The 20,141-nt window shown below is 39.1% G+C and overlaps 2 protein-coding genes across 4 annotated transcripts; one reads left to right on the top strand and one right to left on the bottom strand.

The window, feature by feature from the left end:
• The first annotated feature begins 151 nt into the window (after positions 1–151).
• LOC140922002 (uncharacterized) lies at positions 152–6,711 on the top strand. Of its 2 annotated transcripts, none has more exons than XM_073372023.1 (8): positions 152–1,806; positions 2,172–2,415; positions 3,017–3,056; positions 3,549–4,754; positions 5,198–5,371; positions 5,756–5,874; positions 5,962–6,045; positions 6,553–6,711. In XM_073372023.1, exons 1-8 carry the CDS (start codon positions 614–616, stop codon positions 6,709–6,711), a joined length of 3,219 nt encoding a protein of 1,072 aa, XP_073228124.1. In that variant the 5' UTR covers positions 152–613. The 2 variants fall into 2 exon arrangements, with proteins under 2 accessions (XP_073228124.1, XP_073228123.1); XM_073372022.1 differs by having other exon boundaries at positions 6,535–6,711.
• LOC140922004 (uncharacterized) lies at positions 6,662–19,756 on the bottom strand. Of its 2 annotated transcripts, XM_073372025.1 has the most exons (13): positions 19,490–19,756; positions 17,406–17,546; positions 16,084–16,281; positions 14,900–15,076; positions 14,551–14,622; positions 13,681–13,967; positions 12,805–12,905; positions 11,910–12,157; positions 10,865–11,574; positions 9,669–9,880; positions 8,497–8,733; positions 7,648–7,818; positions 6,662–7,027 (listed from the first exon to the last, which is right to left on the bottom strand). In XM_073372025.1, the coding sequence occupies exons 1-9, from the start codon at positions 19,514–19,516 to the stop codon at positions 11,365–11,367; spliced, it is 1,461 nt and encodes a 486-aa protein (XP_073228126.1). In that variant the 5' UTR covers positions 19,517–19,756; the 3' UTR covers positions 6,662–7,027; positions 7,648–7,818; positions 8,497–8,733; positions 9,669–9,880; positions 10,865–11,364. The 2 variants fall into 2 exon arrangements, with proteins under 2 accessions (XP_073228126.1, XP_073228125.1); XM_073372024.1 differs by having other exon boundaries at positions 6,662–7,818.
• Between the last annotated feature and the right edge of the window lie 385 nt (positions 19,757–20,141).

Here is a 20,141-nt window from a genome sequence, read left to right as displayed (position 1 = left end):
GAAAGGGCTTAAGTCAGCTCGCTGATTTTACTAATGACTTTTTGAAAACCTTACAACTTTAAAATTGATAATTAAAGAAAGTACACAAGAAAGGAGTATTTTTATATGCAAAAGAAAAATTAATGTTAGTTAGACGGATCGAAGCGCAACAATGCCATTACGAGTCTACATAGCAAACAACATCACGGCTTAACTGACAGACGACCAATAACATCGCGACTTAATTGACCAATCAGATCCAGAACCAGTGTTTAATGCCATCAACTGACGTGATACAATTCACTTTGACTCTGAAGATGACTACAGCACAGGCTGTCGAAACGTCAGTCACTGTCAACAACAACAGTCCTATTCAGGACTACGTTCACCCTGACTCAACCTAGTTATGAAATGACTGCCGGGTTCAAACCTTTCATATTCATCTTTCTTCCTATCAGATTCTACCTCTAGCTCTCTTCACGCGCTAGAGAGGGGTGAGGTTGAAGCAGTCCCAGATGGTATTGCGAATTTATTCGAAGAAAGCCTTGAGGCTGATGAAGTCGTTCCATCGGATGGTATATGGCCAGTGATAGGGGAGTTGGCTGGCCAAACAGTTGATAGGGCTTTGCATCCAATGTTCATGACCTCGGAGGCTTTGTACCTCTTGGCGTTTGATCTCTCAAAGAATGTTTACGCAAATGCTGGGGAAGAAAATGACTCTGGTCTACATAATATCCTGAGAGCTATGGACACTGTACACTCCTTCAAGCAATCCATAGAAGGAGAAACGTTCCCTCCTGTAATACTTGTGGGCACTCACGCAGACTGCGTCATGCCTGATGACCCTGAGAAAAAAATGGAATGTCTATCAGAAAGATTTTGCGACAATTCTTTAATGAAGGAACATGTTCGGAAGAGCGTTGTTGTGAACAACACGTTGGCAGGTCATGGACCTGACAAAGAAGACTCTGGAATAAAACGTTTGCGTAAGTTGATATTGGAGGAAGCCGAAATGATGCCACATACCAAGAAAGAGATTCCTCTTATTTGGTTATATATAGAGGATAAGATCGAAGAAAAAGCTCGAGGCGGAGAGCATTTTGTCTCCAGGGGAACGTTTCAACGAGACATTGTTGAAAAGGTTTGCGCGCTTGAAGAAGAACAAGACATCGAGCAGCTATTACGATTTCTTCATGATCGTGGCACTGTTGTTTATTACAGTCATCCAGAAAATTCAGATGGTTTGGTAGTGTTGGATCCACGCTGGCTAGTAAATGTTTTCCACCAGATCCTCAACGGTTTACCAAGTAAAGAAGATAGCATGAAAATTCGCAACTACCGAAAACGGCTTCGAGAGAGAGGTACTCTCGCTTCAGATCTAGTAGAGCACGTTTGCGAAACACTCGACGACGTGCAGGAAATCAAGCATTCATTGATTTTCATAATGGAGAGGTTAGGCCTTCTTTGTCGATGCAGCAGTGAAGATCAGGAATTCCTTGTGCCGTGCATGTTGGCGCCAAAACCAGAAGATAAATTGATGACAGTACCAAAATCAAGCGATGAAACTTGTTCACCAAATCTTTACCTTACGTTCAAGACAGATTATGTACCAGCTGGGCTGTTCCCAAAGCTTGTTTCTCTCTTTGGATTATGGGCAGCGTCCAAAACGGCATGTAAGCAGCCCCAGAAATTCTCCAATGCAGCTCGCTTTATTTTAGATGACAAGACTTCTCTGCAAATTGTCTGCCACAATAGTGTCGTAGAATTTAACATTTACCGACAGGGCGATTCTCATAGAGACTCTGGATGCCACTCGGAGGTTTATAGGTAGGCGTACTTACTTTACACAAATTTACCCACAGGTTTTAAAAACGTTAGGATGCTTTTCCTTTGTCATGATGATAAAATTTACCACATAGGGAAAGAGGGGGTGTTCTTTCTTTAGGCAACATGTCTCATTTATCTTTCCTCTGATATTTCCAGTAAACAGATGCCTACTGAGAATTAGAAAATGTTACTCCACAAGGCCTCTACATTGACCTGTTTGCCCTGACCAAAATAAGTAAGGTGTTTTGCAGTTAGCAGTATAATGCCATTTTCAAGCCTCATGCAGTGGAAATTTCGGTGAAAGAATGACATTGACATTGTGTGTCACAAGTCCTAGCTCTATCTCTTTTTTTTTTTCATTTAAGCTTTTTGGAAAGTTGCTCAACAATAATTCGTGACGATTGTCACTGGTTGCGTGCGGTGTCATGGCAGCTTTCTGTCCGCTGCCCAGTGTGCGCAGGCAAAGCAGGCCTTTGTATCTGGCATGGCACTCAAGGATGTCGACACGAAGACTGTGCTCACTACGTGCCTTTAAAGACCGACAGCCTATACTACTGTCCGTTTGCTGATCAAATTATTCCTGAAGGAACGTACTACGAGTGGCTGAATGTAAGCGTTTTTTTTGTTTTCAACTAACATTTTTTATACTCATTTATAACTGATCACTGTTTATCCTTCATCCTATTCTATCAATTCAAAGGGGACGATAAACAGTCAAATCACACTGCTGTTCCAAAAGAGTATGATTGAGACTCTCATAACATGACTACTTTGCCTGGGTTGTGCAAACTAATTGGCCGCTCATAAAGGACCCAGATCCACCACGAATTTAGTTAATACCGGAGAAATCGAACACGACTACCCCTGGGGTACTTTTGCAGCCCAATTTGTCCTAACTCATTATGGGTTACTGTGAAGTGCTCAAGTTGCTACTTAGGGCGCGTTCGAGTGACCGCATTCCGGAATAATAATGCCTGGAATAAACTCTAAAAAGCACTTGTTTTGGCTTCAATTGAATGATCAAATATAGAAATCTAGTAAGAAATGTAGTAATTAAGATGAATGTAACATTCCAGTGATCCACAAATTCGCGATCGAAGAGATTGGTCACAAATTTCTGCTTATTCCTATTCCGGAATACGATCAATCGAACATACCCTAAATCATCTTCCGGTCGTTGAAACTCTAATACCTTTTTTCTTAATCTTAGGTCATAGAAAACAACAATGTACGACAAAACGCATTTCCAAGTAAGCATATTTTTGGATATCTCTTTTTGTTCATACAGTTTATGGATATCATTCGTTTGTGATATTGTTTCGAATAATAGGCATTTTTCTGCAAGTATTTTAAAGTTATGAATTAGCAACCAAGAATATCACTCCTTAAAAGACGATGTAAAGTAAGACTAAAAAGAGTCCCTGAGCTGTAAATTGACCGAACAAAATTTCCAGAGTACGACGTTGTAGAGCATAAATTTGTTATGGTTTTGCTGGGATGCTAGTCAGCTCTGGACAAAGACCTGGGGACAAGAATGCGAAGTTGGAAGGAGAGGTTCCGAAAGCAGAAAACAGAAAACTAAAGCGCTAGGACATTTACATGCAGTTGCCCTCTAAGTTCTGTTTGATAACTCGACTATAAAAGTTATTCGGATTTTTCCATATTCGTGTTCTAAAGTATTTTTCATATTGGCAAGGACATCTTATCACAACTTTTAATAAGACGACTATATTTACTTTAAGCTTTTCACCAGACCTTGACAACCTGTAACCAGGACAGATCGAAAGTGCAAGTCACGCTATTATGTTCAGAATGGGGTTCATCAAAGGGCGGGCTGCCGACTGTGAACAGACTGTTAGCCATAGAACTGGCAAAACATCAGAAACTGCAGGTTAGTCTTTACGTTCCTGAGTGTAGTGAAGACGATAAGAGAATGGCTTACAGATTATATGGCATCACTATAATACAAGCACAGAAACGCCCCGGTTTTGAGCCTCTTGATTGTCTATGCTTTCGTCCGTATGAGAGTTTTTGGATAGACGTTGTGATTGGGCATGGAACGAAGCTGGGAAAACAAGCCCAAATGATCAGACAGTTATACCCCGAGTGTGTCTGGATCCAGTTTGAGCATACTGCCCCGGAAGAACTTTCGATGCACAAGACTTACGGCCGCAACATTTCCATCGGCGAAGATAAGCACCAAACGGAGGTGCAGCTCAGTGCTATGGCCGACCTTGTGGTTGCTGTTGGACCGAAGTTAGCTGAAGACTTCAGAAGGTATCTTCTCTCTTACCAGGAGAAGAAGGTCTTCGAAATAGTGCCCAGCCCTTGTATCTTTCAAGAATTTGACAAACTTACGCAGCCGAAACAAGATCGTGACAAATTTTACGTGCTGGTGTTTGGTCGTGGTGACCAAGAAGATTTTAAACTCAAGGGTTATGACATAGCTTCGAAGGCGATTTCAGAACTAAAGGATTCAAAGTATCATCTTTGCTTTGTTGGAGCAGCTAAGGGTGAGAAGGAAAAGGTGACGCAATACCTCCTTGAGTGTGGGATCTCTAAAAATCAACTAACCGTACGTGGGTTCAAAAGCAGAGAAGAACTCGCCAGGCAGTTTTGTGAGATGGATCTCGCCATTATGCCTTCAAGAACAGAGGGCTTTGGCTTGACTGCCTTAGAAGCCCTCTCTGCTGGTTTACCTATTCTTGTTGGCGGAAACTCGGGACTGGGAGAAGCTCTTAGAAAGATGAACAACCGTTTGGCTTCTTCATGTGTAGTGGACTCTGAAGACGCGAGTTACTGGGCTGCAGCAATCAAAGCTGTTAAAGAGCAACCCAGAGCAGAAAGGTTGCAAGATGCGCAAACATTAAAGAAAGATTTCAAACAACGTTTCAGCTGGTCATGGCAATGCAAAAACCTGGTAAAAGAGATGCTTTTCTTGGTCAGAGGTAAGCAATTAACGCTTTGCTGGTTGTATTAATGAACCAAAGTGCTCTACGTAAACGGTAGAAAACGTTGGCTTTGTTTGTTTGCATAGCCTGATATAAACAAGACAGTTATGACCCGAGACGAGGTCAGCTTTCCAGCCAATCGGAGCGCGCGTACTGCATTAGTTATTCAATCAATTGCAATTGAAGAAAAAGAGCTTTTTTCCCCTCCTGTTGCTCATTCCAAACAAGAAGAGGTAATCTTAAATGCTTTAAGTTACTGTTTTCACTCACGTGTTTGTATTCCACTCATGAATGTAGTTCGTCAAAGAGAATTCAGGTTGGCTTCATTTGTAGCTATTCAGCGATATCAGAGATCGATCAATGTGCGCATAATGTATCACCTTCAATACTCAATAATGGAAACTAGATTTCAATTTAGTAAAACCCAGTTTATCTTTTAGGAAAGAGGCACCCTGATAAAATGAGGTCTGAGAGGGAAGAAGCTACAGAACGAGTGCAGAGCGAGAACAGACTAGACAGTAGAGGAGAATTAGAAGTGATCGCAGCTGCGTCCCAGTCAAAGTCTGACACAATGGAAGAAAAGATAGAAATCAAAGCGAGAGTTAGCAATCGCGGTATGTATGGCCATGAAAACTTCGGCAACATGAACATGCATAGGTAGAGGATAGTATTTTTTACTGTCTCACTAAAACTGAAAATGACCTTTGATTTGTACCCGCTCATGGTGCTTACGCTGGATTAATTAGTTTCAGCTATGTACCACGCTTTCTTGGAGTTCTGCTCTCCGGTGAAATCAAATCACGACCATCTGTTAGTATACTTGTAGTTGTTTCTGGAGGTTGCCAACTTGTACCCACTATTTTCATTTGAAGTGGAGAGAACTGATATAAGCGGCTGCCTTTCTTGGAATAGACAATGACATGTCAAGGCATCACAATCACATCACATGGTTTTGTGATAATACAAGACCTCATTACATGATGTTTTGAATGTTACAGAGGTAGCAGGTAAAGCCGGCTTTGATACAGTCATCGACCAATCTGTGAGTACCGGCCCCATCAGTCACTGCCATCAGGTTACGAGACAAGTTTTAAAAGATGTTCCTGATTTTCAAGCAGTAAGTAAAGTAAAGTACGCGATATTTTTTTAGGAAAACAATTCATGCAGCTGATATTATGTCTTAACCAGTGGTTTGTTTGCGCAGGAAAAAGATGAACTGCGACATGTTGATAATGTATTGCATAGGATTTGGAGTTACAAAGCGGACTACAAAGAAAGAAGAACACAGGTACTATTAATATCAATTATCATTCGAAGCAAATTTTTCTTTCTTTTCATTGGCCGAGAGCCCACCAAGTGACGTGCAAATAACTGCCTTCAAATAATGGTCTGCTCATGCGCAATGCCGTCCAACTGTGTTTGGCTGCAAATAATATTCTGCACATGCGTAAGGGAAACCGTGCTTTTCTTCTTCTTGCGATCGCTCTTGCGTGAAAATGGCAGATCGCTTCGCTTCCCGAGGATATTCATTAAAAAAACAAACTCGGTCAAATCACGATATTTTGCTCAACCTCGTCCAATAATTGTTAATTATTCTGCTTTAAGTGTTTAATAACTCCCCCACCTGCAATGGGCTAGAAATGATAGCGGCTGTGTTAGTTATCATCACGCATCACGCGACGCAAATTAATTTCTCAGTTATCAAAAAGTCAGTCAGATTGACTCGGGCAGCTTAGTGTATAGTTATCAGGTGATGGATTACCGTCTTTTTCAACAGCGTAACGTCTGTTCGCAGGTGAACAAAAAAGGAAGGACAAAACCATTTCTTGATGACTGCAAAAAAAAAAAAGAAAACGGAAACTCCAAGGGGAAAAAAGGCAGACTCAAGCTAGGAGTATTGGTCGTCGCCACAGTCGTATTCTTTATTTCATTTATTTTTCCTAGAGTCTTGTAAATCGCCCGTTGTTGTGTTTATTGAAATTTGTATATATGTACCTTCTATAGGTTTAACATTACAAAAACATCACATGATTTTTCAAATCCTTACAACTAAATAAGGGAAACGGAAAAAATCTAAAATAGACCTAAAACAGGCCAGTCAATATTAAACAATTCATGCTTTGTTAAGATCTCTCTATATCCTTTTTTTTCTATCTTTTATATGTTCAATTAACTATTGTCATTAACGATGTTTTTCTATGAATTTGTTACTCTTTTTTTGTAAAAACTTCCTACTGATTGCTGCATAGGGCCCATCATTTTTGCTGTATCTTCAAAAGCTGACCAAAAACAGACACTTAATTGCAGAATACATGTATAAGCATCTTTTTTACCTTCGTATTAAATATTAAATTTACTTTAACACTTTCGTCTTACAATTAAATTGATTGTCCAGAATAGATGTGTTAGTTACAGAGCCGGAAGTCATCATGAGGATGTAGGATGACTTCCGCTAAGGTAGGTCGGACTGTCTCATCAAGTTAAATACATTTAAACTTATTTTGACATGACTCTTGGCTTCAACTATCAACGTACTGTGATCATTCAAAGTGCTGATGAGATATATAGGACACATAGGTGAACTAAATAATTAACTTATTTTCAGTGTGTTCCAACTAATCGAAATTTCGATTTTATTATATATACTTCTTAAGACTTATTGCCAAATGAGTCGGTTATGCTACAAAGGACCCATTTGCTGAGATTAAACACCACCAAGAGAAAATAAACTGCTCATTTTTTCTTGACACCGCTGACAACATTATTAAGGCTAAAATTTAAAGCTGACCTTGCAAAGCACTTGTTTTGTTTTGTTACTGTTTGGGGAAGCTCAGCTATCTAGCCTATGATCACTTGTCATAGATAGTAACGAAACGAATAACAGACTGACCATGACACTTTGAAACCCGATTTTTCTTCAAATTTTTTGATTTTCATTGTAAAAAATCCTGATATCCCTTCTGAGAGTGAGCCATTTACTGGATTCTTTCTGTCCTTGTCGGCCAGAGCGTGGAGGTCGAAGAGCATCTCTAAAATTATTCGCAAAGCTAAGACGGAACCCCTAGTAAAAAATAGTAAAACAAGAAAAAGAAAAATATCAGTACTGTTGAATCTGTGGATGGAGTCTTCAACCCACAATAATAAAATAAATTACCATATTACAGATTTGAGCAGTCAATGTCATTATGATGCGAAAGACGTTTCTAAGTTTAAAGTCTCGTGTGTGACGCAAGTAAAAGCTGTCAGCCGATGTTACGTCTCATCGATAATCTGTTTGTTTAGCTGTAAAACTGGTTTGTACTCTTGAGTCTAAGGCAAATCAAGGTTTAATATCACGAAGTTAAACTTCCTGATAATAACTGTGTGTTTAAAGTGCCATACAGTCATAGCTTTTCCATGATTTACGCCATAACCAAATTTATCAGTACTGTTTCAGTGGTGGATCCAAATCTTGAGGTCTCCGTTTGGTCTGAAAAAATAAGGGGGAGCTCCCCTCGATTTGACACACCTTTTATAGGTATCACTCGCAACGCTGTAAAAAATGGCTTTCTCTACTATCCTGTGGTGGATGAAGTATATTACTTTGGGGTATTACGTGGTTTGTTCCTTATCTTTGTTAATGACATTCTAAGGGATGATATTTTGCTACTTCTGCTGTTGTTGTTATCGTTTTAATTAGAAAACTATTAAAAGTAATGGTACTTGGGTAACAGAGAGCTAAATTGCTAAAACTACGTACATCTGGCGGGTTGGGTCCTCTTGTACTTAACTTAGGACTAAGCTCGATCGCCGTCTGAATGAGAGGGCTGAAGTCTGTGGGCTCCGATGTAGCATACAGAATAAGTACATCATCGCAATACTCGGGTCTCGGCTTGTCAAAATCTGGTTCAGCCATCCGACGGGCTGTCTCAGGTTCGAGAAGAACTCTCTTGATCGTCTTCGTCGACTCACCTTCCCTCAGAACCTCAGTTTGACCCTAGAAATTTGAACAAGGATCCAAAATGGAAAACACAGAGATAAAAACCAGTGAAACTGTTGACATTAACTCGCTGATAATGAACGATCTTAAAAACGTATAATAGCCTTAAATTATACCAAGGGCGACTAAAATACTGCAAAGAAAACAACCTATCCAGGTATACGAGTAACGCTGGCCTTCTTCTTTGAACTGTAAATGGGGAAAAGATTATCCCCTTTGCACTTATGAAAGTGTTATTGCCGAAAAGTTTCCATTACAGCATTGCAAGTTATGGCACACCTGATTTCACGCAGAAAACAATACGTTTAGTTCTTAAAGTTTTAAGACTGCATGTTTTACTTTCTTTGCAATAAAAAGAAAAACTAAAATGAGGAACGTTATTCGACGTTTTAATGCCTCAACCGAAGTGTCAAACTTGTTGCAATAAAAAGTCTGAACGTCTGGCCCTGGTTGTTCAAACGCTGGATAGCACTATCTACTGGATAAATCACCATAAAGTCTAACATACATAAAGTGTAATACATAAAGTATTAAGGAAAACCAATTGCGCTATCCACTGGATAGAGATTTATCCAATGGATACCGCTTTCATCCTTCGAACAACTGGGCCCTGGTCTTTAGACTTGAGACTGATAATAGCAAAGCATAAGTATGCCAGTATTCTGATCTGACGGGGTAAGAAAATGAAATGTAAGGCGCGGGAGTACCGAACAAATGACCATGATGAATGGAAACTGAGACAAATTGAGAGGACAAAGTTGGAATAAAATCGGATTGATTTTCGAATTGGTTTCGCTGCATTGATTGACAGTGTATTTGTCAATGCAACCCCATAGTAACATGAGTATTCTTTGGAGGATCAAACTGACATTTTCTGAAATGAAACTGGCTGAAAGAGATCACAATTTGATGGAACCGTATAAGATGCTTACGTCTCTATGTGGGTGTAAGACCACAATGGAACCATCAGCTTGGTAGGACATCACGCATACGTAAATTGGAATCGTCTCGTTATTTGTGATCTCTATCACAACTGCATCACCTGAGCCATCGATAACTTGATACTTTTTGCAGTAACCGTACATCGCGTTTTTCAGTTCAACTTGGTGCGCGCGAAATGTAGGGACTTCATGTTGCGAAGATTCTGCGAAAGGCAAAGAATGAAATTCAACCCCCACAGTCTACGGATCATTTGAGGTTTCTGGAAAACAGACAACCTACCCCTCCCATAAGTCACAATTTTGTCCTAAGCGAGAAGTATGTGTTAATGTTGACTTAGGGGAGTCGTAGGTGGTCAGTTCTCCCAGTCTACTAACCTCTTATCTCAACTAATGACTACCTCTCTACACAATCAATGGCCATTTGACTCAATAACAAAGTGGATGTTTAGAGATGTTCAACTGTAATTAGGTTATTACTTGAACGAACCGGATAACACAACGGTTCTTTCCCTGGGAATATGCCTTTATTTGATCACCTGAGCTGTAGGTCGATGGGAGCCCGTTATGCTCCTGGAAACCTAGTGGACACATGTCTGACCAGAGACTACCGTGGACCTACAGGCTTCAAAATACCTTCAAAATTCGTTTTACCACAAATGCACTAAATATAGCATAATTTGAGAAGCAGCACAACACTTCTTCCCGGCTTGTTCCAACCAAAAATCAATTTTACATCCACTTTAGTTGTCAAGTAACTGGCTCCGTTTTTAGCCAATTCTGTGTTAGTGTATTTAACTCTTGTTGCGAATAGGCTACAATAGACTTCCAAACTCATAGGTTCGCTGTCCAGTTCAGAGAGGTGTTTCTTTTTTCTCTGCCGAGTACCCAGGTATTATGATTAGAATGATAGAATGATAGAATGTCCCAATAGTGACCAACATCAATTTTCTCCTAACAGTATCCATAGATTGTCAAGTGCAACATCTATGAGAATTAATTAAATGATCACAAAGAGAAAAATCTCTGATCTTTTATCAATTTCTCCCAACTAATTCTGTAAGGAAATGTATAGAGATCAGTTTGGAGAATTTGTTTGTGGATATTGGGGCTTAAAGGGTTAATGGCTTGATACATTAAACTGTTGAAAAAGAGTAAGACTATCGCAGCAACAGCAAAACAGTACATACCGCCGCTATACAGATCACCTGTCTTTATTGCTTCGTTAATCAGCTCGTTCTTCTTGCCCGGTGAACCCTTGAAAGATGGTACATTTTCTACCTTGAACAATTTGAAGCTAACGTTCTTTAGCATACGGTCATTGGTCCACTTCCGTCCGATAGCAAACTTATGACGAAAATACTTGGCCAAATTCTTCAGCATAAGATACTCGTCTCCGCTTTCTTGATAAGGTACAATCATTCGACCATACTGACAGGCTCGCCAACAATTTTTGCTGTAAGTATGAAAAGGATGAAGGCAATTAATTGAACTGTGATTAATTTGATGGACTTTTAATGAACTTAGCTTCTATAAACGGAGTAGACCAGAAGAAGAGCAAACACATCTTAAGGCCTGGTAAGTCGAGTAAGGGTAAAACACAAAGAATCAAAAAAGATGTCTACTTCAGCCCTTTAACTGAACGTATGCCCTCTAACTATCATTGGTATGTATTCTTTTATGTATTCGATCACAGTTCAATCACTTGCCCTTCAACTTCCTGAACATCCAGTGTCACACCGTGGGGCCTTTCCTCCCGTTCGAAAGAAAACATGCCCTGGTTTTCGATTACCAGACTCATCTGATCATGACATTCTTGGTCCATTGGGAAAGCAGGCCATTTGACATACACTGGTGTGCACATACTATGGTGAGAGGAAAGAATAGCTTTACAGCCAACCTACGTAAAACGAAAGAACAAAAGATGACTACAATAATCGAGCTAACAATTATTAAAGTCAAAGGAATCCTTTAAAATAATATTGTGAAAAATACTGCAGAAGAGAGTAACGGTTTAATACAGCCTACTTTACGGTTATTTACGGCAGTTCGGTAAATTACGATGATGATTTGCCTAATTCATATGAAGATATTACATGTGATCTTGACGTTTCCTTAACCCCCAATTGGAATGAAATCTTAACTGACAAATAATATTCTTTGCAATGACAATTTCATTTAGCTTAGGCTAACAGTTAAGTCACGGATCGAGGTTTTGTTGAGTCAGGCTGATACCTTAAGTCCTCCTGCATCTCTTTTATACATAGCTGCACCACGTGACTTCAGCATATCGATATCATTCACCGTAACGTCGATCGTATCAATACACCTAAACGATCTGGCTTCTTCCTCTGTGACATGAGGTTTATATACGTTATATTGCCCATCCACAACACCGTGTAACTTTCCTGCATTGAGGATAACCTTCACAAATCCGTCTTCTACCATGACTTCAGAAATTTCAAACGACTTTGGCTGAGAATCTGTAAAAATTAACAAAGGGAGCAGTATTTCAAGTAAATCTTTTCTGACAAACAAGAAATGAAATCACTCACGTCCTTGAAGTCACCAAGTTTTCTCTTTCAAGGAGGCCGGCAATACTTACAATATAAGCAAATAAGGTATTTCCTTTCAATACTCAGATGTAATAAGAACTGACCTATTTCGATAGATCAAAATTAATACCTTGCTTGGAGGCTTAGTAGAATGAAATAAAAAAAAAAAACATTGAGGTATGAGTTATCCTTTTGTTTTATTTTCCTTTAGCATCAGAGACACAATTTGCCCTTGACTTAAGTCTGTCAAATTGAACCAAATAACGCTGAGACCGTGATTCAATTTAAATTGAGATATTTCAAAGACTATTTTATAGAGCCATAAGGTACCGCTGGGCAGTTCTTACTCAAGTCGAATTGTGTCCGATTGTGTCCCTTGAGTGGTTTTCTATTAAACAACCGCTGACAACAACCTGTGGACTGTAGCTTCGAGAGTGAAGTAATCTAGGAGTGGCCCCGGAGCGATTTCTCCTCCCCAGTCTCCCTCCCCATCCCACTAAACAAAAGACACTACTGAAACATTAGAAAATGTCATATTTTAAAACCCTTTGTAATTCAAATTTCTTTACTATTACCTTTAATATTTTGAAAACCAAACAATTCCATGTCCATGCACCTGCCTTCAAACTGTGGATTTTGGTCCCAGCCTTTTTCTGTAAACATCAGTTTAATGCGCCTAAAAAAAGAAATTTTCTGACAAATCAATATGAGTTTCATGCATCTGCTTTTCACACAAGTAATAAATGGTACTGTTTAAAATATATTTAAAGTACGCCTCCCCCCCCCCCCCCCCCCCCCCAATTAACGATACACATATATTGAGGTTATTTTACTTAACATCAATGACATCTTGGGATAAATCATTTTCACACAAAAAAATGTTTCATTTGCGCACCATACGAACACATCTTCAAGAATATCCAGGAGCATAGCGTCTATAAACGGACATAAACCCGTGCGTACAGTTGAAATCTCTAAAAAAATATTTTTCATTGTACGCATTGGCGGGTGCCTTTGTTTCAGTATTTGATTTATCCTTTATTACATGTTTACCCCGGACGGCAAGAAACGTTATGAAAAACGAAAACAATTTCCCCTTCCCTGCCCCCTCACAGTGTCACCCTCCCCTCCCCTCACTTGTCCCTTTCCTCACACTGTATGCTCGGTAGCGATAACACCAGTGATGGGTAAACTAAACAACCAACTACTGCATTTTCCTTCGTATTCATTTGCTGAAAACTCCTGAGGAAATTGTAGAAAATGGCATTTTTCGAGATACCAAATTTAAAAATTTTATGGGGGAACATGCTCCCAGACCCCCAAGTTTGGACCTTTTTCTCGTGCGTACACCTTCAAGATCTCACGCTACAATACGCCCCTGACATCATTCAATCACTGAAAAGCATTTACTAATTTCAAAACAACCACCATCACATACCACTTATTCTTACCTCTTAAGCATATTATAGGACATTTTCTTGCCCGCATTTTGCATCTCATCAATAACTCCTACGAGAGCATAGGTTAGGCGGCCATACCATTTATTGGTTTCGGGGTCTTTAAATTCCCATGCCTGCTCTACAGAACTGCTTGCTGCAATACTAATGAGCCTATCGGACTGTGGAGAATCCAAAGCGCTCCACACAGGTGTCCAAAATTCCTGGACTGGGTAATTTAGTTGTGAATATGAATGCATTGGATCTGGGTTCTGGGTTTCTTGTTGACTTTGCTCCATTGGCTAAATTTCACGAATAAACAGTGAAATGAAGTCAGTTACAATACGAAAATCATTATTTGCCGAACATAAGTGGTTCTAAGGTAGTGGAAAATTAGATAACAGCTATAACATAAGAAGCGATTCTTTTAATTACACTTGTTTACAAAAAGAGTATTTAGATTTGATAACTCAAAACTGCAGCCTTGATTAGAATATTCGGTCACCCTTACCATATAATGCCGCCACTGCAGAGGATTTTAGAGAGAAGAGCAACCGGTTACAGCCAGAGCAAATTAAAGCCACTGACACCACTTCAAAAAGCTTCAAGAAGAAACTGACCAGGAAAGTAGTTACTATTCATCACAAAGATAGCCAAAGGGAAGGTTTATTTTATATAGTGACACTTCAAAAAATGTCGTCGCCATGACTGAAGTGTCTTATACTCTAAAGTTCCAGATGGTCCGAGCTAGACGTCCTTAAAATATCGGGAAACTTTCTGGTCACCGAGATTCTATCCGTATTCACTTATATATCCTAGCAAACATGCAGTAGTTGCGTGTAATCAGTGAGATAATAACATTTGTCCCGGCTTGTATATTTATACCTTTTCTTCGTGTTCCACTGGTTCTCCTGGTGCTCTAGTTTTGCTTTGTAAAAAATCCTTAGGAAATGTAAGCTGCAGAAAACAATAACACCTTCAACAACCTACGAGTTTCAAGATATTGAGGTATATAACAAAACCTTTTTTGATAACTGCTCTAGTAATATAAAAATGGTTTATCCAAAAAACAAAAGTGTTGTTGCAGGAAAAAAAGCGATAACCTGAGTACAAAATCAAGTGTTCTTTGGGAAGAAAAGCAAACTCTAGGTCAAAGGGATATATGACTATAGGACATCCAAGTAGATCGTTGTAAAACCTGTTTTGATGGGACTTATAACAGTTATAATCTTACCTTTCTTACAGTTTTAGCAGAGCTATTTCCCGGAGAGAATCCTCGATACATGCGACCAGAAAAACAGCAGTCGAAAATAGTAATGACTGCACAATCTTTCTCGATTAGTTCAGACAGGTAGGGCTTGAGATGGTCACCCGTTATAACAGCATTACCACGAACAAAACCTTTATTGAACTAGGGAAAATCAAAATATATACTGAGGATGTTAATACCGATGAACAGGAGCATGAAATAAATGCCCTTTTAGAGTCACGCTTTGTGGTTCAATTACCTTTAGTGGCATAACCAGCAAAAATGCGACTTTGCAAATGCAAAGTTTGACTCGCGCAAATTGCTTAATCAGTTAGTCTATGAGAAATGTGTTTTCACTCTTCACAGTCCCACAGTCCTGTGGTCAATTAATTTATTGCCCAAAATGTCAAATGCAGGCGACTAATCCTGGAGTTGAATTCTTAGGGATTTTATTCAAGTTCAAAAAGAGGAAGGAAAATTCGTGGTCGTATGTCCACGTCCTACATGAAAAGTGAAAAAAAAAAAGTCAAATCGACCGCTCCAGAAATACCATAACATACCATAATGCTCTTTGTTTGTCACTCCAAAATTTTGCATAAGCATTGTCTTCAGTTTCTCTTAGGAGTTAAAATGGCCCCAAGAGAAACTGAAAACAATGCTTATGCAAAATTTGGGGTGACAAACATAGAGCATTACGGGTGTGTTATGGTATTTTCAGGAGTGGTCAATTAGGAGGATTCACGTCGTAGTCGTGCATTGGACGTCAAAGCCGAAATGTACTAAAAAAATGTACTAATCGTGATCCACGTGCAGAGCTGTTGTTTTGATCATTAAACCTATCGTTTCGTAAAGTTGTGGTCGTCGTCGTAGTAGTAGTTGCTTAAGCTCCCTAATATAATTAGTGACAAACACAGGTCGAGATTCAACTATAATGACCCCAAAAGATTTACCGAAAAGAAAGAAACACTCAGTACATGAGAAGATAGAAAAATGAGAAAATATACTGCTCAGTCTTGAATAATCTTATGGGGCTATACACTAAACTTATCCTAACATTTGAAAAGAAGGGGCCATATATAATATTATTGTATTTCATTTTATTTTATTCAACACAGAGTGACTGAACTAAAAAAAACATCTCCAGAAAAGGTAAATAAACCAGCAGCTACCTCTGTCTCATTTTGGTCAGCAGGAACTATTCCTTGGTCAAAGTGCTTTTCACCGCTTTTCTGAGGGTCAAATTCCACGAATTCATATCCATGGCCACTAAAGTAAATGACAACAATAGATCTTCTTTCCATCCTTGAAGAAAACTCAGCTAGGAACTTCAAAATATTTTCACGAGACGCCTCGGCACCCATTAGTACCTGAAATTATTAATAGAAGGTACCAGTGGTGTATTAAAGCACTCTAAAGTACTGGCCAGCCTCTCCCTCCACCCAAAAACATATGTTTTATTACTACATACTGTACTGGTATTTTTAAAAATTGCCTGCAAATGGGCTCCTTCCCCATGAATCACCCACAATAGAAGATAAAACGCCACATCATTATATCCCCACATATAGTATAATCCCACTACTGTTTCTGACGACTACTGGGTAGAAGGCCCCTGCAAATCCTACCTCATCTTTTGCTTTAATAATGCTATTTATACCCCACCAACTGTTTTTTGTAAAATACAACAAAAACTTCAAATTGTCAAGGTTATGTGAAGTCTTCTTTGGCCTCTCCAGGCCTATCGTTTAAAGACTTAACCTTACTGATAACAGTCTGTACTAAAAATAGCTTTAAAAAAACGGAATTAATTTTGTCTATGCAGTCAGAGTGAACCAAATTCAGCATTAGAACATCTCTAGATTTTAAAGAATTTTCAGTTTCAGGTGAAGATACCCCTGAAGCCCCACCACCAGAAAATTACTTTACAGACTGGAAAATTTTAGTTTTCAACTTTATTATTTTCAGCTTTCCTTCAGCAGGAGGGTCAGTCATTCCAAATACTCAGGACTACAAAGGGTGGGGAGGGTGGAAAAAATTTTCTTCTTTCGCTTCTCTCCACCTGAAATTATGTCAGCATTTGCAGGTTAAGAGGGAGGGTCATATGTTAAAGGAACAGCCAATAACCACCACCACCCTCGCCCCCCCTTCCCCCCCCCCCCAGCCCCAGCTATTCAATAAAAAATAAATGGTCCCAAAACTCAATAAGTAAATAATTCCAATTAGCTGTTGCTTTGACCAAGCTAAGCTAGATAGTCAAAAGAGGTTTTGTTAAGAAAGAAATAGTTTCTAAAATTAAGGTACCACAACAACTCTAACATCAGCCTAAATATGGTAAGATGACAAGCCGCCTGTCAATTCCACTGGGGAGTTAACCCCCACCACCCCTTTCTAGGGTTGAGTGTTTAGTAAACAGGTAATGGTGAGTATTGTATGTACAACACCCTGTCTATAACAGTAACAATAAAATTGGCAGAAGGTTACGGTCACAAACCTTGATATTCTGTGAAAAGAACCCATTCCTCATGAGCATGTCTTTCATAATGTGCAGATCATTGCACACACCTTCAAGGGGAGGTTTAACAAATGATGCATAACTTGGGCCAATCAAAAATGCACGTTTCTCAGGAGCCATCTATTAGATAACAAGCACACTCTTTTCATTAATTAACTTTAAAACAAATACTGAAAAAGGAGAGAGTATCTATGGCTTTTCTTATAATTCAAAATAAAGCTGTTTCTAGCTTGTTTAATTGTTTCACAAAGTAATGCTGAGTTCTTAAAAACAGGTAAAATCCAGGGGGAGGTTAATTCTAGGATAAATAATAGGACAGATTTACAGAGGAGTTATTAAGGGTGCATTCAATTGGGAATGTTGGTTTCGATTTTAGAAGCCAGATTTCAGATTTTCATTTAAACACAAAAATATCCAATTATTAACACAAAAAGATCTGTCCCTGGATTTCCTTTATTACATTTTTTGGGGGAAATCTGAAAAAGGATTTCAAAAACGTAAGTGTTCACAAGGACAGCAGCTGTCTTGCAATGTCCACATTATAGTAAGCAGAAAAAAAGACAGATGTTCATGCAAACAGTTTTGAAAATCCTTTCTGGATTCCCCAAAACATCTAAAGAAAGAATCCAAGAAATCCAGAATTGGATATTTCTAAGAATATTGAAATCCACCTTGAGGATGGAATTTTTTGTTTTTTGTGTTTTGAAATTCATGCGAGTTTCAAAATCTGAATCCTGATTTCCCAATCGAATGCACCCTACGTGAGCTTTGGCAATATTCACACTATATCAGACAGCTGATTTGCACCAGCACGAAAACCATACCAGATAGGGCCTCTAGTCTTCACATAAGAATAGTGATTTTGGTGTGATTTCTGTAATGTGATTCCTCCGCTGTGTGAACTCGAGGTGGATACAAGCATCACATATTAGATAGGTTCTTTGCCACACTTTGGTGCAATGTGAATATTAGGTATTCAGACTGTATTGAAGACTTGAACCCACTGGAGGACTAGAATGTAGTGCACCGAAACCCCCTTGGCCAACTACTCCAGCATGATCATGTGTAAACATGTGTGTGAACAACTTGCTCTGGGTCCCAGGCTGTTGCTGTTCAATATTTACTACACTAGATAGCTTTTTGTGTTGGCACAAAAAGCTTTCCATTATAGTGTGAAGATAGCCTTTATTGAACCCGAGTATTTTATTTCAACCCCCTCGGGGGGTATGGGGTATATGGACAGGAATGATGTGTAATATAAATTGATGGAACTAAACTAATGTTATAATAATAATATTAAATTTTGTATTCATTCAAAACAGCTAAAATCACACACATAACGCATCATGACCAGCTACTGTCGACCAAATTTGAAAGAATTTTGCCATATTGAACGGATGACGTTAAAAGTGCAGCAAAGTTGAAGATTAGGGCAGACTACTGAATCGTTAACCGAGAAGACCTGGAGACGAGGTTGAATTGTTATCGTGGCAATGGTGGCTAGTGAGAACAAAAATGGCGGAACATTTCACTCGTTTCACCAGCAGCAAGAAATAGGCGAACTGTTGGCTAAAAACTTCGCGAGAACAACAAGAAGACAACTCGAAGGACGACATCTGCTATTTGGAGAATATTTGCGAAACTAAACGACCCTTTACCCCCTAAACTTGCGGATTAAAGTGGACTATCGAAGATGAACCCACGAACTTAACATCGATGGAGGTAAGCATGTTTTAGCCTGTTTTTAAACTAGGAATTGTTTTGAATGAATAAAAAAAAAATTCTTGAATTCGACTTTCGTATCATCTGAAGAATTATGGAGATCTCAGGGGTGTTATTCACTCTCCTCGATCTCCATAATTCTTCAGATGATGCTATAAGCCCCATTAAATAATTGTTAAATGTTATCTCTGTCGTTGGACATATGAAACAATAAAAACTGGTCGAAATATTTCTGAAATTAATGCATACCCTCTTGTCCGTAATTTACTCAGGCATTTTAAACGCAAAAGTAGGATATAACATTACGTACGAGTGATCATGATCGAGTAGTTTTTCAGTACCTGATTTTCACTGGGAGTCCCTGACATCTTCTGTGTACACAGACGGGGTTTTTTGATAAGACAATGTAACTTCTTTGTTTACGTAACAAAGCAAAGAAGCAAAGTGATTGCAATCAAAAAGTTCCTAAAAAAACATGACAAACGTCTTTCGTTTTCTGTGAAAGTGAAATTTCAACCCCCTAAAAACGAAAAATCACAATTTCCGGGACGAGGAAGAACTAATTTCCAACCCCCTTCATTGACATTTCTTCCCAGGACTCCCAGGCCCGCTCGGCCTTATTGCCAACAAGACTCTGCCATGTAAGTGCATGTTAAAAAAACTGTTTACGTCCTTTGGAAGATAAAATTCTAAGCTGTTTGGGACTGTTTGGAAAAGGTAGTAATTCAACTGCGTCGCAACACCTTGCTTCATCACGGGAGCCTCTCCTTTCGAACTTATCTATCCAAGCGACACCAACATTCAGGGGACACAAAATTTGGTCCCGGGACATAATATTTGTATCTGTTACCTCTACTTGAGTAACCCGAGATCAGGCCCAATTTTAGTGGTTCTCATTTATTTTCTCTTACGTCGTCACTCTAAAACTGGGCTCTCTTTTCGTTTCGCCTTGCCTGCCGGAATGTTATTTACAAAGCGAAGCGAAAATAGAGC

The sequence above is a fragment of the Porites lutea genome, chromosome 12, assembly GCF_958299795.1.
Source record: "Porites lutea chromosome 12, jaPorLute2.1, whole genome shotgun sequence".
Taxonomy (NCBI): domain Eukaryota; kingdom Metazoa; phylum Cnidaria; class Anthozoa; order Scleractinia; family Poritidae; genus Porites; species Porites lutea.
This window is presented reverse-complemented; position numbering and strand designations above follow the sequence as displayed.

Coding starts and splice junctions, on each gene's coding strand:
- LOC140922002 (XM_073372022.1), top strand. CDS start 614: ATGTTCATGACCTCGGAGGCTTTGTACCTCTTGGCGTTTGATCTCTCA. Junction 1,807..2,171: donor TGCCACTCGGAGGTTTATAG/GTAGGCGTACTT, acceptor TTTTCATTTAAG/CTTTTTGGAAAGTTGCTCAA. Junction 5,372..5,755: donor AGCGAGAGTTAGCAATCGCG/GTATGTATGGCC, acceptor TGAATGTTACAG/AGGTAGCAGGTAAAGCCGGC.
- LOC140922004 (XM_073372024.1), bottom strand. CDS start 19,516: ATGTCAGGGACTCCCAGTGAAAATCAG. Junction 12,906..13,680: donor TCCTATAATATGCTTAAGAG/GTAAGAATAAGT, acceptor TTCTTTTTTTAG/GCGCATTAAACTGATGTTTA. Junction 11,575..11,909: donor GAGATGCAGGAGGACTTAAG/GTATCAGCCTGA, acceptor CGTTTTACGTAG/GTTGGCTGTAAAGCTATTCT.